The following is a 12,842-nucleotide window of genomic DNA, read 5'->3' as shown; positions in this document are numbered from 1 at the left end:
AGTGCCTCTTACTATGAAAACTGTAGTTAAGGAGGAGTAAGCACAGAGGACTATCTGAATAGTGAATCACTATAATTTTTCATGGCCCTCTTTTACCTGAACATGATGCTGGTAAATGCTTAGACCACACCTCTCTAAATTGCTGCAGCAAGTATTTTTGCTGTTTGGAAGAACACCTAACAACAACATTGGTAAGGCCCCAACACATCACCTCCAACTGCTAACACTGCCATCCTTCCTCCATGCAAAGCTGTGTTAATGCTGGTCACACAATTGCTTCAGGATTGTTCTGCTTTATTTGCAGCAGGAAATTGGATGATTCACAACACTCCAATTTTAAAAGAGGCAGACTCACTGAGACATTTAGCATTCTGAATATATTTGGGGAGGGGGAAGGGATTGAGAAAGCCTATTAAGAAAAGTCACTCAAGTCTGTGAAGAAAAAAATATGAGGCCACAATTCTGCCTGAAGCTCTGTGCTCCATCTTCCTTAACACTCAGCCTAGCTTGGGTATCCGACAAGACTAAACCTTCTGCTAAACCCCCTCATATCTGCATAGAGGTTGGTAACCTGAAGCCCCTAACTCAGGCATCAATGCTTATTTGTACATAGCACACAGGAAGTATTTTTTGTGGCCTAAAGCATCAATAAGAGCTTTCATGAAGCACTAGCCAAATTGCTCCTTTCAAACTAGTTTAACTACAAGCCCAGATAAGAAAATTATAAATGCTGAACTCTTAGTTTTGCCTCATTACCTGACCCAGTTCAGGACTTCTTTACAGCCAAGGGAACACAAAACAAATCTCTTCAAAGGGGAACCATGATTACAAGAAGCTTGCTCCACACCACCACACCACAATCCAATCAACACCATTCCATGAAGCAGGAATTGATGTTTTTATGTTTTAATCTTGAACACTCATGTGAAGAGCAAGGTAGACTATTGCTTCAGTGAAATGCTGCCATCTCTTAAACATCAAGATACAAGCTTACACTTCAGCTTCAATGTATTTCATTGCATCCTCTAAGGCTGGTACGTTTGACTTCTAAAAAGAACTGCCTTTTCATTTAAAAAAAAAAAAAAAAAAAAAAAAAGAAAGAAAAAAAATAACATCAAAGTTTAACATGGGAAACTTCAAGCAAGATAAGTGATCAAAAAGAATTTAAAAGGTGAGTATCATCCTCAGCAATGGTGATTTTGCTGCAGGGTGATTGTAAATACTGAAGGGCAAAGGCACATGCACAGTGTACTGGATTTTCTAAGCAATCTTCTATACTTACAGAGGTATTACATAAAGCACCCTGAACAGTCTGAGAAAAGCACGGAGCAAGAAACAAGCCTTGTTTAAAACCAACTTTGTGTAAAAACGATTTTTCAACAATAGATGAAAATCTAACATTTGGACAACATTTGAATCGTGTTTGAATTTGAGTGTTTAAATGCACTGCTATGATGTTGACTGAGTTAGTTCAGGCTTAAGAAAAGGCAGTTAAGGGGAGACCTTACTGCTGTCTGCAACTACCAAACCAGAAGGTACAGAGAAGAAGCAGCCAGACTCTTCTTTCAGATGCACAGGACAAAAGCAAGGTTGCAACACAGGAAATTCCCATCACTTACAAGGCAAACCTATGTCAATTATGAGGCTGGTCAAGTACCAGAAGAAGAGGGGCTGAGAGCCTGTGGAGTCTCCATCCTTGGAGCATTCAACACACAACAGGAGGAAGCCCTGAGCAACTTCACCTAGTTGGACTTGTTCTGAGCAAAAGAGTGGACTAGATGCCCTACAGAAATTCTTTCCAACCTGAACTATTCTGTGATCTTTGAAGAACCTTAAGAGAACTGTGAATTTAATTTAGTGACTGATAATGGATCAGATCTTAAGCTGCTTTCTCTAAAACAGGTGATCAAACTCCATTTTTTCAGTCTTAAGAATTTGCATTTAGCAGAATCAACTCTCCAGCTTAGATTTTCCACTAAAAAAAAATCTGTTTCTGTGATAATAATGATTGAAAAAAACTAAATAACCAGGCACCCCTCGGTTGATGACATATGCCAACAAACACCTTAACACCAACAGTAACAATCCAGTAACACAGGTTTACCAGCACCTGTGATAACAGATTTCAGAAAGTTCACAGTTGAAGATCAGCTCCTACAGCTGAGTGAAAAATCTGGATTTCACTGCAGATTTTCTTCCCACCTCTGCCTCAAGTCAGATGGAGGGCATATGCAGAGAACAGGTTTAGCTAGAAAGCCTAGACTTGAATGTTTTCACATTTTTCTTAGTGTCATTCATCTAAAGGAAAACAGTGCTACATTTCATGAGGCAGTTTGCATAACCCTGACTGAGCCAAAAATGTTCATACATGAATTTAACAAGGTCAAAGCTCTAGCCTAGACATTCTTTTATACAGATTAAAAGCTGGTATCTTCCCATTATTCCTGGCTTGCACTAAGCACAAAAAAACTGGGCCCCACTGGAGAGTTTACTGTTGAAGAATGGCAGAAACCAGACTGAAACTTAAATACAGCTTGACAAAATGACTTGAAGGCAAAGTAGTGGAGCACATTTGGAAAGCACATGCAATGAACAAGGTTGCCAACAGGGAGGCCTGTTTCCTGGAACAGTTTGAGTTTTCCCCAATTTTGAATTTGTTTACAGGCTGAGAAAAAGGATGTGTGTATTTCCTGGAGACTTCTGAGTAAAACTCATTGTTTCATGCTTTTGAGAATTATTTAGGACATGCAACGGTCTGAAAGACCCAGGAAAAAAACCAGAACAAATGCTGGCACCGAGTCTGAAATTTTCCTTAGTTTTGATTTCCTACAAATGTAAAAATTAAGTTAATGTCATTTATTCATTTAAATAAGTTATTTAAAATTAGTTTTGAAGAAAACAATAAATGCTAAATAATAAAGAAATAAGAAGCTGTTTCCACAACTATGCTGAATAAATGGCAAAACACAGAGAACACAGGAGTTCTTGCGCTATCAAGAAATCTGTCTGCAACCTTCAGTCATCAAATACAATTCTTAAAACATAACACCAGAAAGCCAAGCACATGCTATAGGCACACCACACACAGACCTACTCTCCCATCCAGGTAAAGCCAGAAGCGGAGAAAAATTAACAACTATTTCTATTCCATTAACTTCATTACAACAAAACTAGAACAGAGCCCAGGACAATAGAAAAGGGCAATGTGCATGAGATGTTCAGTTTAAGCACAGACCTAAAAGGCAAAGACTACATCTAATTCAGATTACAAGAACTATCCAGCTACTCATAGCTACTTATTCTTCTCACTGCTGCCCTACAAACTTTCTTCTTTTCTTTGTAAAACATACATTAACATCAAACTGGACTTTGATTATAAAGAGTCACAACTTCAAATAATACTGCACTATACCCTCCATAAATTCAGATTCAACTGATCTAGATAGGTATTTTCTCACAGCAGTAAATATTACTTCAATTTATGATGGAAAAAAAAATTAAATTCAGTCACAGAGAAGAATTAATGTTCTTAATTAATATCTATAGTTCCATTTCAGATTACCAGGCAAGTATGTATATGTCACTGTAAGCATTAATCTACATATATTAAGGGGTACCATAACTACCAATTTAAAAATCAACATATTTAAAGCATGTTAATCCTATAATGTTAAGCACATTATCTCAATAACAATTTTATAATATCACCGTATCTTATTTCCACTAATATGGTAGCTTCCAGCACATGCAAACTGTGTTTATTATATGGAGGATCTCCTATCTTAAATGTAACATGTTCAAAACTGATAAAACTGTAGCAGTATAAATACTTTATAACAAAAAGTGAAGGACATTCTGCGCTGAAATTTCACATGATACTACACAGGTAAGAATATGAAAACGAAACATTTCTCAGTTAATACTTTCATTCCCATCAGGATAGCTAAGAAATAATTAGCAAGTTAGCATTTAGATTTCTGCTCAGAAAAATACATCATTATTCTCTGATGGCATTTTTAATATCACCATCGAAAGTAAAAGCTTCTGTGAATTCTCAGGGTACATGCACAGTCCCAGTCTAGTGAACATCTCCACACTCTTCTTCTCTGTTAAAAATAGACAAGAACCCATGGTTTGTACTTCAAGGCCAAAAGAGCCATGTGCTAGGAAGGCTGAGTTGCTGGCAAGCCAGAAAAACCTGCACAGACTCATGCCTCAGCTGCAGAGTCTCAGCATGATGATCAGAGAGAAACTCTGCATTGTCTGTGGCTATACCCTCCCTCCCACATGACTTTTTACCCTCCAGAGGTTAAGGTGTTCTGTCTTTTTAACAGAGCATCACAAAACATGAAGAATGAATTGTCATCATTGATTTTATTAACAATAATTTGTTCTAATTTACTGTGCATGCTTAATAGGGTAAACATGGTACAGAATGACTGCACATCCAGTCCTTCCATGGGCACAACACAGACTTACTATTTTTTTTAATCACTTAACAAGGTGGCAGTTTGGGAAGGGATATTCTACATAATAGCTTTTTCCTTGGGTAAATTTGGCTTCTCTCCTTTGCAGAACACAAAGAACAAAGGACAGCAAGAAGGAACTTGAACAGATTCTCAGAATATTTCTGATACATGTGCACCATGCTTTCAATTTCAAAGTGTATCTTGAATGCAAGATGCTTTCACTGTTGCCCTTACTACAGAGGTTTTGGTTTTACCTTTAGCACTCCCCTGCCAGAAACCAGAATCCTGCGAGCCCACCACCCATCTTCCTTACAGACTCAGCATGTCTCAGCTATCAGAAATGAACTAGCTCCCTAGTTACACTGACAGTCACAAAACACTTCTGAAAAGTGAGAAACAGTCCCTATAAAGGTAAAAGCAGCCTAATCCACAGCAAAACATGAAAAGTCAGTCTAACAGTTGAGAAAATTAAATGTCAAGCACAATACAATGCAGAACTGAAGATGACACAGGTTACAATGGAAGGAAATGGAAATGGTTGCATGACAAGACAATTTCTAAATACACATTATGGAAGAATGGCTGTGTAGAAAACTAAGTGTTTGCTGCCAAGAAATTTTAGGACAAAGAAGGGATATGAGTCTGAAAAACATTTAATTTCCTGAGATCAGTCTCCTGTGAGACTAAAATTATCACTACAAAGATACACCTGCATGTAAACAATGCATGCAGTCACAACAAAACAAATTCTGAAAAAGTTTATGAATCCCTAAAAATAAAAAATATTCCACAGATTCCTTAAAACAAACTATAGCAGAATTGTCCAAACCACAGGTCCCAAAGTGTCACAGGCCCCCACTGAACTGTAAGTGAATGTTTGAGAGATTCATGCAACATTCTCAAAATTTTAAAATATTTCTGAGATTGGAAGGCAATCTTATATCACCTCATTATTTTAATTACAGGACTTGCCTAGTAGTAAACCCACCTTCATCATCAAAAGTTGAATGCTCTCTCTTATATGGGTAGGTTAACAGTAAGAACAAATGTATCATACTCTCAGTTCAGTTAAGAACAAGCCAAACTTAAATATATCCTCTACTTTCAATACAGAAACAAGTGATAGAAGAATGGAAATAGATCAGAATATTTGGTTGCAAGCCCAAGATGATCAGAAACAAACACAACATAAGACCAGCAAGCAGAGGCTACAATGACAGGCAGAACTATCAGAGTTCTCAGTATTCCCTAATGAACCACAGAACGAGACGAACAGAACAGGCTGGGCTTTAGGTTGATAAAAAACCCCATAAGTACTTTTTAAGACTTACTAAGGTGTAAAAATGAAGATGGAAAAGAGCTAGGAAGTTTCTTCTCTCCCTGACAGCTGCTCCAAACAGTTCATCGAGAACAGCTTTGCATCACACCTGAAAGTGATGTCTACCACTGGCACTTCCTACAGTTGCTGGGGCTCCTGCAAGTTTACTTTCACAAGCTTTCTCCAATGGTAAAAGTCCAGCAGGGGCAGAAAATAAAACTGCATGTCCTTTCTCTCCACTTCCCAATTTTCCTCAAGAAGAGCTGAGCATTCAGCTTGGACATGGTAAGATACTTAACCCAGGTTAAGTTGCCACCCCATGTCAGACCGTTTCCAATAATTCCATACTCATCCTGCCATGGCTTAAATAAAAACTATCTTGTAGGGCCCAGAGAGTTCAATGATCAGCTGATCCAGGGAGAAAGATTTACCTATGCCCTTCCATTAATGCCAGACTCACAAAAAGCCCACAATAAAGGACAGGACAACCCTTAGGAACATAAACCACAGTTATGCATGTCTCTCCCTCAGGGCCAGAACGTTCATCCAAACTATTTCTGAAAATGGAGAACTATTGAAGAGAAGTGAACAAGAGTGACCAAATATGCCAGGAGATGAGTTGTAAAGAAATATTTAAAATTATTCACAACTGTTAATTATAGGAAAGTAAAACCAGGACATTACCAGTGTAACCTTTCACCTGGAAACACTTTTAATTACCATTCTGTTAGTGCTGCAAGACAACTAAGTAGATCACTCTCTGTACACAGTATCATTTATTTAATCTGAATTTAAAATGGAGCCCTTATATCTAATAAACTAATCCTTGTTTTTTGCATTATTTAAATGAAGCTGAAAACCCAGCTCCCTATTATTCAGGGTTTTTACTTTGATTCAGAGTCAAAACACTATGCTGAAAAGAAAACTGTTCTCTCAGGCTTTTTAGGCAGAGAAGCCATGCACATCAGAATGTGGGAAAAAGCGTTTTCTTTCCCACTAGTTTTGCTAATCTGGTTCTCAATGACTCAAACCTCCCTCCTATAACCACACAAGTCAACAGCAGCGTAGGCAGCAACCTTGAATTTAAAAAGGTGACACATGTCTAACCAGGCCCATCTTCGGTATGTGCAAGTTCACTGATAAATCAAAAGTGAAAATTCCCTTTAAGACTGACATTTTCTTTAAAAGTACCACTGGGTCACCCTGCCTTTTTGCTGCCTTGCACTTTGCTGTCCTTTTCTACCACAAATAATCTTGTCATAAAACAGCTGCGGAGAACTGCTGAAAAATACCTGAGAGCAACAATGCTCAATTTCAAGCTGTCATTTGATTCTTCAATTCCCACTATTTCAATAGAACCTGTTTATCAATATTATTAATGCCTGCGAGTACCAAAATTAAAAATACTGTGACACCTGTCATAGTATTCTTTTTCCAATGAAATGAAGAACACTGAAAGAAATACAAAGCTTTATATGGAAGCCAGAAGACTGCCAAGATTTACCTTGCAATCAGAGCTCTCACTATGCTGGAAACACACCTCATCGTGGGGATATAAATTGCACACCTTGCTTCACAGTTCTCAGCAGATTTCAAATACTCTTGCCTAGATAACTGACTTTAGCAAAACAGCCTTCACCTTTCAATTCCTAAAAGGGTTACACAGACAACACTTAGGTCAAAGCACAGCCTCACATTTGAAAAGAGGGCTTCTCTAAGTAAATAGCAAGTTCAAGTAAAACAACACAAGGCATACCCCTTGCTCATCTGAAGTCTGAATCTGCAACACTTCCTCACCCAAGTTATTCACTTGCATGAACAGGTCCATGAAAATCAAGCACTGAACTCACATTGTAAGTGCTTACAGAACTGAGAACTCAGAAAACAGTGAGGCATAAAGAACTCGATCCAAGGCCCTTTGAAGTTGATCAAGAGTGCTCCCACTCACTTTCCAAGAGCTGAGCCTGACTCCCACTAGAGTAAATATTTATTACTGAATACTTAAGTGTTTCCTCATTTGTTAACCCCAGTGTGAAAACCAAAGAGCAAAAAATGAATCTTGAGTTCATGGACATACAACACACGCAGAGAAAGACACCAACCGTAAGAATCTTTCCTAACAAAAACAAACAAACAAAAAATTACCAAGTCAACAGAGGGTTCTTCCCTATTCTTGAGGAAAAGACACAACAAGGCTCCAAAAATCAAAGAAATGCTAGCTTTACAATTATCTTACTATTGTCTTGCTTCTGGCCCCCAGAGAAGACAACAGGATCGTAAGGCTCTATGAAACATGGGAGAGTAACTTCTGAATGATAATAAAGTGGTGTAAATACAAACAGATGTTTAATAAAAATATTAACCTATGCATTTTTCAAAGAGAAATGTATGGAGTGTATTTTGCAAAAAACATTTTAGTGAAAGGCCTATATTTCTATATGCAGCCTATATACATGCTATTATTTTCTTCACCTACATATTGCCAAGACAGGAATTCAGAAATCTCCTGAACATACACAAAATTGTGTTCAGAAGTATGTCAATGAGCTTTGCAGCCTGAAGCCATTTTGTATCAGCAAGAAATCAACAAAACTGTAAACTGAAGGAACGAGAAACCCAAATAAGATGCCTGGAATTACTGCTTCTAAATTGAAAGCACAAAAGAGCAACTCCTTTTTTGACAGTCCTTTTTATACAACCAGGTTAAATTTTGAGAACAGTGAAAAGGGGAAGAAAAGAAAGCATTTAACTGAAATATGGTAAAGAAACAATTCTGGAAAACATCTTGCAGCAGGTACTGCTGCTATAGCAGTGACTTAAATATCAGGATTCAATTCCAGTCTGAAACATACCATAGAGCTACAATAAATCCAAACACCATATACCAGACCACACAAAGCAAGAGCAAGTGGCACTACTAACATATAAAATCAATGGCTAGGCACAACAGAACATCTTGAGGAGAAAAGGGCAGTAACATACCACAAAAACAAAGTGCTAGCAGTATAGTAACCAAAAATGACTATTTTTCTCTGGAGAGTTTAGTTTCACTCCTGTTTGATGGGTTTATGGATTATGCTTGTCACAAGGGGGGAGAGAAAGAAAGCAACTGGGTTTTTCCATCAGTTCTTGGCTTCCCAAATTAAACTGATTTTCATTGTTTGGCTGTTTCACAAATCTGAAAGTTGCTTCTCAATGCAGCAGCAGGGAGACTTCAGTTATTAAGTTAATATAAACAATTTTTGTATTATGTATACGATACATTCTGCTAAAAGTAGATTAGCCAACACGTTTAGATAAGTATTCCACACCAGCATATAAGTGTCACTGTAGCTATGGGATTACTACTGAAATATTCAATCTCACAAATCTGAATGCAACCAGAATTTATTACTGATTCACTTTTTTTTCCATTTGGTGTAAGGTAGCTGAATGGTGAAATACAAAAGCATGTAGTCCTTACAACTCGGGTGCTTGTGCACTTAATACATATCTTTCCCTCAGCATTCCTACAATAAAAGCCAGTTGAACAGTCCCTAGCTGTACCCACTTAATACACTACATAAATAGGTACACCTTCTGCTTATCATTCATTAACTTTGTGAGTTACATCTTCCCACTTCCCCATTTCCCTCATCTAATGCTCCTACACGCTATTTATTCTTCACTCCCATCAAAAAGCTGAGTATGATGTTGAGTCTTCAAAGCAAAGAGGATTTTAAAAGAGCCTACTGAAAAGACAAAATGCGCATCACACACACCCACTGCCACAAATAGATCCTGAATGCACCTTTGCAAGTTGTATTATTCAGTGAAGTCACCAAGCCCTGGCCAAATTATCCCTTCTACTGACAACAGTGTCCTGCCAGTTACCATTAAATGCAGGCCTGGAAAAATATATTGCTCCCCAACACAGGCTCTTTCTCTCCCTATGTCAAAGAATGAAGGAATAAAACACTACTGCAAGTTGTTAGCTGATTTAATTGGCAAGAGGGAAAGACAGACAGCCACATCAGCAAGTGTTTTCTAAGAAGTTCTCTGCCCTGCCAGCACCCTCTCTTTTTGCACATTCAGCTGCATCATCTGCAGCCCCAAAAAGACAGAAATTACAGCATTATTTACTTGCTGCTAACAAGAAGAGCACATGCAATAAAGTAATCAGCTGGGTCACCAGAACAGCCAGGATGTTCACCAAGGTGGCATAAATTATGCTTTTTCTTTGTAGAGAGTTCTCAGGTATCCTGTGGACAGTACAAATGTGAAACAGCACTGGGATAGTACTGTTACTGCTGCAGTGCTTCACATACTTACACACCCCACCAAGTCCTACAACTCACCGGTGCGGGGCCAAGGGCACCCAACCGGAGTCACGGGCTGTGACGTCAAACACCGCATCCATCCACCCGTGGGCTGAGCACGAGTGCAGGCAGATGCTCATTTCCAGCAGTAGTTTTTCAGGCCTGTCTGGGATCAGCTCTGGAGCATTGGGATGACTTGACAGAAGGCGGGGCATAGACGGGAGGAAAGTTATTTTGACCGGCATCTGCAGACAGCCTCCACATACCTCGTCCTACCAGTCCCGTTCATAAAAAACAAAACGATACTAAGTAAGCAGTGAGCTACAAGAGCTCACGAACACTTAGTAGTACATTTTAGAAGATGTACAGAAAATAAATTTATCTTTTGCTTAGAGGTCTGCAGCAGTTCGAAAACACGTTGGCACCTCCTCAAGGCATTAAGATAACACTATCCGAAGGTGCCCAACTTCAGCGCACGCATTTAAGCAACGCTAAGTCCCTGAGCACGTTTCTCTCTTTTACAAATGACATTTCAACTACAAGAGCAGAAAAGGATTTGAGACGCAGCCAACAACAAATTGATATACAAGCATTCCCATGATCCGAAGGTCCCCCTTAGAACAGAGCCTTGATTTTTCCTCGTACGCCTGCTACCCTCCAGCATACTTTTTCCGATCAAGTGGCAGAGCGGGCAGGCTCCTGGGGCCGCGGGGGGACAACGGGACCCTTCAGTTCCCCTCCTCCCTGCCCTCCGGGCGGCGGGGAGGGCACCGCTCGCTCCCCTCCCCTCCCGTTACTTACCCCAGCGCCCTGCAGGGCCGGAGCTGCGGCGGTGGCCATGAAGTCCGGCGGCGGCAGGCAGCGGCGGCCCCGGCACACCAGGGCGATCAGGGTGCCCAGCGCGGCGGCGACGGCAGCGCAGCCCGCGTAGAGGACGAGGCGGAGCAGCAGCAAGGCCAGGCACGGCGGCCCGCCGCCCCCCGCCTCGGCCCGCTCCTGCCCCAGGTGGACGACCGACACGGCCAGCAGCCCTAGCCCCACCGCCAGCACGAAGCGGGACGAGCCGGGATCCTCGTCCTCCTCGTCTTCCGCCGCCTCATCTTCCTCGCCGCCGCCAGCCACAGCGGCGGTCGCCGGGGCGCTGCGACGGCCGGCCTCGCCGCCGGGGCCGTGCGAGCCAAGCGGGCCGGGGGCGGTGGCCCCTGCTGCTTCGGGCTGCCCTGCCGTGTTGCTAGCGCTGTCGGCACCGGGGAACATGCTGCTCCTGGCGCCGCTGGGAGCAAGAGCATCTCCCGCCACGGCAGCCCCCTGCGAAGGTCGCCGCTCCCAGGGCCCCCCCTGTCCTTCTTCGCCGCCTCCGCCGCCGCCCGCCGCCGCCGCCACTGGCACCACTGCGGCCGCCGGGGGAGCCGGAGCTCATGCCCGGCGGCAGGCGGGTGCGCGGCGGCCCGGCCGCTTCCTGGCGGCTGCTAAGGCGGCAGCGCTGCCCGCCGGTGGGCAGCGGGAGCCGAAAGCCGTGGCAGCAGCCGGGGAGGCCCCGCCGCGCCGCTCGTTTCCAGCAGAGGGAGGAGGAGGAGGCGGAGGCGGAGGCGGTGCCTGCCGGCGGGCGGGCGGGCGGGGGTACCGGCGACTTGTACGGCGGCCGCGCCACCCCAGGCCGGGGTCTGATTGCCGTCCCGTGGGGTGAGTCCCATGGGGATCCGCCGTGGCGGGGTGCGAAGGCGACTCCGCGCACAGGCCAGGAAACAACCACGCTGTGAGGAACTGAGGAGGGGAAGGTGCCATTCCGCGGGCATCTGTGGCGGCTGCGGTGTTGAGCCGGGTTCCGCGGAAAGCTAACAGGCCTCTCTCCGCCTCGGGCAGCCTAGCAGAGCTGGGCTGCAGCGCACAGGCCGCGGCTTGGCCCGGTGGGGTCCGGGATGGTGTGGCCCTAGCACTGAGACCCTGGCCTGAGCTCAGGGCAAAGCATTGGCCTAGGGCGTCTCTGAGGTCCAAAACCCCCTTATGAGTGAGCGCTGTACCTCCCCTGTGCCTTCACCACTTTGATCAGCCAAAGGAGACCATTAAAAAGTTTATAGAACAACAGTTCTGCAAAACATGGCCCTGCTTCTCCAAAGGAAGCCTGCCAAGCACTCCCACTACTACCCTCCCTTGGCTCATCAGATGTTATAACATTTTGAAATGTTCCAGTGATTCTGAAAACAAATTTCTCATGGCAAAATCCTTGCCATATTGCAGTTAGTGCTCAGGATGCATGTTCACCTTGTCATAGGTGTGGTGCAATTACAGCTACCCTGAATTTGAAGGTTTTAATCTTCAACCACAAGCAAGAATGGGAGACCTTCATATCTTTGGAGGAGGGCAATGCTTTCCCAAGGGAAGCCAGGCTGTGCAAAAGTGGATTCACAAGCATTTACTCATGGGCTTTGTTTTTAAGAGCAGATACCTCATTCAGTAAGTTCAGCACTGTAGGAGTGTTTACCAGGTATTGGGATTTCTGGGAAGTGCTTTTCAAATCGCCACTGCTCTGGTGGTCCTAATGGGCAAAGTAGCCTTGATATTATCCTTTAAACAGCAGCAGTTTGTGCTGAGGTTGGAGTCCTTTTGATTTACTCACCTTCTGTAAAATTGCTATTTAAGTTACTTTTATAAAATTAACTATACAAACTGACACAGAAAAGGTATGAATACCAAGGCCTTGACCTTGTAAATGTTTACATTTCCATATAACTTCAAGAGCACAAGTAGCACCTTTCT

General features: G+C 42.6%; 1 protein-coding gene across 2 annotated transcripts in view; it reads right to left on the bottom strand.

The window, feature by feature from the left end:
• Nucleotides 1–11,493, bottom strand: part of SNX25 (sorting nexin 25) — an 82,034-nt gene extending 70,541 nt beyond the window's left edge. Inside the window, exon 1 of one of the 2 annotated variants that reach the window (XR_011725775.1) lies at nucleotides 10,887–11,491. Coding sequence is in view for 1 of the 2 variants with exons in the window: in XM_071743303.1 (XP_071599404.1) it covers nucleotides 10,887–11,342 (456 nt within the window). In the remaining variant the exon portion in view is untranslated. Of the gene's footprint in view, nucleotides 1–10,886 lie in introns of both variants that reach the window. The other variant, XM_071743303.1, reaches the window with a different exon arrangement.
• Between the last annotated feature and the right edge of the window lie 1,349 nt (nucleotides 11,494–12,842).

Source organism: Heliangelus exortis, chromosome 4, assembly GCF_036169615.1.
Source record: "Heliangelus exortis chromosome 4, bHelExo1.hap1, whole genome shotgun sequence".
Lineage (NCBI taxonomy): Eukaryota > Metazoa > Chordata > Aves > Apodiformes > Trochilidae > Heliangelus > Heliangelus exortis.
This window is presented reverse-complemented; position numbering and strand designations above follow the sequence as displayed.